At 47.0% G+C, this 6,153-nt stretch overlaps 1 protein-coding gene across 1 annotated transcript; it reads right to left on the bottom strand.

Moving 5' to 3' along the window:
* Window positions 1-3,491: 3,491 nt before the first annotated feature.
* Window positions 3,492-5,494, bottom strand: ID3 (inhibitor of DNA binding 3). Its single transcript, XM_020983067.2, has 3 exons — window positions 5,090-5,494; window positions 4,452-4,524; window positions 3,492-4,077 (listed from the first exon to the last, which is right to left on the bottom strand). The coding sequence occupies exons 1-2, from the start codon at window positions 5,387-5,389 to the stop codon at window positions 4,468-4,470; spliced, it is 357 nt and encodes a 118-aa protein (XP_020838726.1). The 5' UTR covers window positions 5,390-5,494; the 3' UTR covers window positions 3,492-4,077; window positions 4,452-4,467.
* Between the last annotated feature and the right edge of the window lie 659 nt (window positions 5,495-6,153).

Genomic DNA, 6,153 nt, shown 5'->3' with positions numbered 1-6,153 from the left:
ACATTTGTGGCTGATGAGTGAGCCCTCTCATGTCTCAAGAGAAAGAAGAGTGAGGATGGTGGGATGGCAGCTGGATGGGGAGGGTGCTGGCCTGGGAGCTACAAAAACCTGAGTTCAAATCCTGCCACATACACTTCTAGGCCATGTAACCCTGGTGAGTCACTTAACATTCCTCAACTCCAGTACATCTATAAAACGGGAATTGTAAACACACCTACTTCATGGTGTGTGGGTGAGGCTCAATTGAATTTATAGATATATAGATACAGATACAGACAGATAGATGTAGATGTGTATATATACACATATATACTACATATACACACATACACATGTATACATGCATGCACATACATACATACACACATATATATAGCACTTTGCAAACCGAGTGAGATTCACACATATGTATGTGTACGTTATAGATATCACTTTAAGGTAATAATATTATATATCACACAATATATATGTGTGTGTGTGCATACACATATACATACCCATATGCATATATGCATACATATACACTACATACATACATGTATACATACACATGAAAACTAGGGCAAATGTTGGTTAAATCACTTGTTCAGAGTCACACAGCTACTGTTGTTTGAGGCTGAATTTGAACTCAGGTCTTCCTGACCAATAATAGCTATAGATAGATAGATAGATAGATAGATAGATAGATAGATAGATAGATAGATAGATAGTATTGCGTGTGTATGTATACACACGCAATACTATATATGTATATATACATACACAAATACATATCAACCCCATATATGCTGTCTAATATATATGAATATACATATGTATACATACACACACATATAAAAATTACATAGGAGTATATCTATCTGTCACTTTAAGGTTTACAAAGGCACTATACATTTATTAGCTAGCTTTTCTATAATAATAACACCTACCTCCCAGGGTTGTTGTGAAGATCAAATGAAGTGGAACTCGTAAAGCACTTAGCACAGTGCCTGGCATATAGCAGGTGGTATATAAAGGTTAGGTATTGTTATTTCGAGACATCTCCACCCCAAATGTTCCCCTGGACTATTTGTGCCTGACCTGTGGTGGAGCATTCCAAGCTCGTCTTGGTCTGTTCAGCCACAGTCGGACACGCTGTACCTTAACCTCACCAGAGTGATGTCATTTTGGTCCTCTGAGTATGAAGGACGATAACCAACCAATGAGGTATTGTATTATTACTATATGCAAAATGTAAACAAAATAAATACAAGATAATTTTGGGACAGGCATTAGTAGCTGGGAGAATCAGGAAAGGGCTCCTGTAGGAAGTAGCACTTAACTGTGCTTTGAAGGAAGCTAGAGATTCTAAGAGGGGAGGAGGGGAAGCTTTCCAGGTGTGAATGGGGGACAGTCAGTGAAAAGGCATGGAGGAGGCAATAGATGGTAAGGATGATAATGGTGATGGAGAAAGAGAGTGAGGAGGAGGAAAGGGAGGAGGGGGGACATTAATGTAGCACTCTAAGGTTTCAAGAGTGCTTTACAAAATTTATCACATATAGTAAATAATAAATTATCCTTTCTAAATGTTCATTGAATAATTGAAGGCTTGACAAAGGGTATTTAATCAATGAGTCCTGGGTTCTAGTTCCAGTTTTGCTATGCTATGACTTTGGCTTACGGACTTTACCATTTTGGTCTTCCACTGTCTTACCTGTTAAATGGGGGAGAATATGATTTGCCTTTTCTTCTTTACAAGGATACTGGTCCAACTGTTTGAAGAGCAGATACCCTGAGCCACTAGAGGCCTCTCTTTCTAAGCTTCTTTTAGGAAGCGGCCTATCTGTCCACAGTGGTCTCTCTTCCTATTTGCATTTACCATATTACTTTTTATTTAATAGGACTTTGGAGAGGGAATAGATGTTAGGACATTGAATGTCAAAGCTGGGAAGGCCCTTTGGAACACAGAATGCCAGAGTTGGGAGGGCCCTTGGAACATGAAATGTCAGAGCCTGTAGAACATGGAATGGCAGAGCTAGGAGGACCCTTGGAACACTGAATATCAAAGCTGGGAGGGGCTTGGAACATGGAATGCCAGAGCTGGGAGGGTCCTTAGAACATAGAATGCCAGAGCTGGGAGGACCCTTGGAACATGAAATGTCAGAGCCTGTAGAACATGGAATGGCAGAGCTAGGAGGGCCCTTGGAACACTGAATATCAAAGCGGGGGGGAGCTTGGAACATGGAATGCCAGAGCTGGGAGGGTCCTTGGAACACTATCAAAGCTAAGAACACAGAATGTCAGAACTGGGAGAGACCTCGGAATGATGTTGAAATGTAGCATGGTACATTGAAAAGGCTGCTAGATTTGGAGTCAGAGAACTTTGGTTTCCAACTTGGCTCTGTTTACTACCTGAGGAACTTTGGGCACTTATTCTCTCTGGGTGTCAGGTCCTCATTTACAAATGAGGTGGGATGGGGTCTCTAAATTCCCTTCTATCTCTGAATCTCTCATCCTTAATATAGAAATGTTAGAGCTGGGAGGGATCGTCCATCCTCTCATCTTACAGACAAGAAAATGATGAAGTTTCTTGTAAATTTTCAGGTCAATCTTATCCCCTATTCTATTCTTCCCTGCCCCTCAAAGCTGACACATAGATAGCTCCTCTCTATATAGTGAATGAATATCATTGAAGTTCCTAACTCCTCTAGCTCAGGTGGAATGATGGGAGCAGCATGCATTAATTACACACCTTCAAGTGAAAATACACATCAGCTTTCAGACTGAGAACAGCGGCATACCCTTCCTAGAACCCAGAATGAGGAACTCCTTAACAAGCTGATCCAAATCTAAGCTTGGCTCCATCCAAGTCCCTAAGGAAAATCTTTAGTCACCCATGAAATGAGTTCTAATGACTATCTATGAAAAGGTGATAGAATGGGAAACACTGATCTGGGAGAGAGGCAGCTTCAGACTTCTTTCCTCATCCTGATAACCTTGCCCCTCTCCAAAGACAAATACCATGACCTAACCAGGCCAACGAGTCACTCTTAATGAGGAAACCCAGTACAGGGAACAGTTTTTGAGACTCGGTTTGGATCCCAGGTCTATTTGACCTAAGACAAATCACTTCCCTGCTCTCCGGGCCATTTTCACCAGTAAAAATTCAGAGGTTGGGCAGGCTTATCTCACAGAACTGGGCTAGTTCTTATCATTTTGTGCTTCTTGTTCTGATAACTTTGGGGAAAGGCAATTGGGGTTTAAAAGGCCTTGGCTTAACAACATCCCACTCCACCCCTGGGCTGGCCAAGGCCAGATTTCTTAGCTGAGTAGATTTTGTCCAATCCTATCAACCCCCTGGGGGGAGGGAGCTGCCCTGGGAGTCATTCATTTACCTTTCCTAAGCCAAAGAGACAGAGGGCACTCAGACCCTTTTACAAAGAGATGTTTTTAAAGACATTGTTATGCTATAGCAGAGGAGATGTTGGAGAACATAGGCATACACTACAAAGTTTTTAAAAAACCGCGTTTATTATGCAAAAAAGTTTTAACTTTTATAAAAAGTTTATAAAGTACAATGCATGATTACAGAAAGTCACCTTCCTGCACAAAGGTACATATGCTATACATACTCTATTATAGAGTTCATAATCACAGTGAGGTCTTGAGGAGGGGGCAGGAACAAGCAGGTCTTTTTCCTGAAGGGTCTCCCCCCTCCGGGGACACCACAATCTAAGGTCTCCAGCTGCCTCAACAAAATTGGTTGGGGGTGGGGTGGGGAAAAGAAATAACAAAATATCCCCTAAAAAAAAACCCAAAAAAACAACAACCTGGTTAACAAACCAATCCTTTTAAACTTGGGGAAAAGCGACGTGAAAATTGCCTTCTCTTTCTTCTACAGAAGTCCCACAGTTTAGCTTCTCCTAGATCCCGGGAAGAGGGGGCTCTGCTGAGAGTTCCTTTCAGCCTTAAACCAGGCGAGGTGGAGACAGTGGTAAAAACAGATGCTGCAGCCAGTATGGACCTGGCCATTCCTGGGGCTCTGGTCAAAGCTTGATCCTTGGGGTCCCAGCGGGATCACAACACCTGCATACAGAACTGGAAGGGGGAAGGGGGAGGGAAACATTCAGGGACGGGTCAGTTTCCTCCCAGATCACAGGCAGGGGCAGGTCTGCAGACTGGTCGGCGCCAGGGAGGAAACTTTGTTCCCTCCAGCTGATAAGAAATCTGTGCCTAGAGTTCCCCCCACCCCCATCTCCATTGGCTGACTGCAAATCCCAAGCTCACAGATGAAGCCGGACCCAGGGACTTGGCTCTGGGGGGTGAGAATTGGGATCTGGGGCAATTGGAAACATAGGAAATTTGGCCACTTCGGGTACCTCAACCCTCATGACAATGTTCCCCGGGAGTTGACAGTAGAGGCGCAGCCCAAACCCGCAGCCAGTTTTCACGAAAAAGGAGGGGATGCTCACCTAAAGATGCCTGGGGTCAGTGGCAAAGACTGCTCTCATCTTTTGAGTAGAGTTCAGACGTCAGTTCGGATGTCTGGATAGGGAAGAGAATCGAGTTGAGCTTAACCTCTGCTAGCCCGATGAGTGGGGTCAGTCTTTCTGCTCCTCCCCAACTTCACCCCAGGAAAGTCAACTCCTGACCAGCTTCTGCTCTGGGTTCCAGAGGTTGTTTCTCTTCCCCCTCACATCACGACTAACCCAAATTCATGTCCTCGCACCCACCTTTGGATCTACACTGCACGCACATCCAGGCGGGCACATCCTATTCTGAGTTTCAGACCCCCACCGCACCTTGATCACAATCCAACCTAAATCATCTCCCACTCTGGGTCTCAGTATCCCGCACTCCCGACATACCACTCTTAAATCCCTACTCGGTCTCCCCATCACTGGCCACCCAAACCCCGCCAAACCCAGACTGCCGGTCTGGGAGCCAAGTCTCCGACACCGCCCGTTCGTTCCACATTCCTCTCTGGGTTTCCCACCTCATCCTCCTTTCCTCCACACACCCTCAATTCTGGTTCTCAGCCCTCAGGCTTCTCTCAAGCGGATCAGCCGCCACCCCTTCCCGTCCGGTGCCGTCCCCAATGCGCACCCACCTGGATGCCGAGATGGGGCCCGTTTGGGGCCCCCGGGGCGGGCTCGGCCAGCACCACCTGCAGATCCAGGATGTAGTCTATGACACGCTGCAGGATCTCCACCTGGCTGAGCTCCGTGCCCCGCGGGACGCCCGGCACCAGCTCCCGCAGGCGCGAATAGCAGTCATTCATATCATAAAGCAGGCTCAGCGGCTCCTCGGCTGCGGGACTCTTTCCACGGCCACGCGCGATGGCGAGGCTGCGCTCCGACAGGCAGCACACGGCTTCGTAGCAGCCTCGGGCTGGGCTCAGAGCCTTCATGTTTGCGTGACGGGGGCGCAAAGGAAAAAAGTATCGGAGGGAAAAAAAAACAAGAGGCACTAGCAGAGGCCAAATCCACGCTGCGCGCCAGTCTGCCGCCGTTCGCTCTTATAGTGGGGCTCGGACCTGGGCCTCGCCCACCCAGCAAGCCACACCCCGTACCCGCCCGCTATACGCTCTTATTAGGGAATCCTTCGTTTTGCCCCGCCCGTTTATGCAAATAACACTCCGCCCCAGGCTCCGGCTCAGCCTCTGCGGACCGTCGGGGCGGGTGGGGGGGGCGCGGTGGAAAAGTTGGATGGAGCATTTACAAGCTGTTTAATTGCAAAACAGGTTTGCTCGCCTTGGCCTGACACCGAATGCGGTGCAGTCGCGGATTCCGAGAATGAGGGAGGCGCGCCCCTGGGTCTTTAAAAACTCAATTACAATAATTTACATAGAAAATGCCCCCTTTTCTAGGTTGCTTCCCAAGCCACTGGAGAAACTGCTGGGACCCGAGTCTGAGTCTGGTTTCCTCCCAGCCCAGCCCCCACCCTCAACCTTGGTTCGGACGGAGGCCCGTCGGAGGTCATAAATCCCCAAACAGCAAGGAGGAAACTTTTTTTTTAAAGGCAAAAGATTTTCAAGGGAATCTTGTAAGGAATTAGTGCCGCCTTGTTCCTCAATTTGTTGTTCATCTGACCTCCAGACTTTCTGGCGTCAGGAATTATCTTGTGACCAGAGGGAAAAAAATGAATGGCGGTGAGCTGAGGTTACAATGGAGA

The sequence above is a fragment of the Phascolarctos cinereus genome, unplaced genomic scaffold (assembly GCF_003287225.1).
Source record: "Phascolarctos cinereus isolate Bilbo 61053 unplaced genomic scaffold, phaCin_HiC Scaffold_726;HRSCAF=1367, whole genome shotgun sequence".
NCBI lineage: Eukaryota > Metazoa > Chordata > Mammalia > Diprotodontia > Phascolarctidae > Phascolarctos > Phascolarctos cinereus.
Note: the sequence above shows the minus strand (reverse complement) of the source record. Positions and strands in the feature narration are given on the sequence as shown.

What these genes read in the sequence shown, in the direction of transcription:
- ID3 (XM_020983067.2), bottom strand. Translation starts at nt 5,389, where the DNA reads ATGAAGGCTCTGAGCCCAGCCCGAGGCTGCTACGAAGCCGTGTGCTGC. An exon ending in GGCCCCATCTCGGCATCCAG is followed by an intron (nt 4,525 to 5,089) that starts GTGGGTGCGCAT and finishes TTCCCTATCCAG; the next exon opens with ACATCCGAACTGACGTCTGA.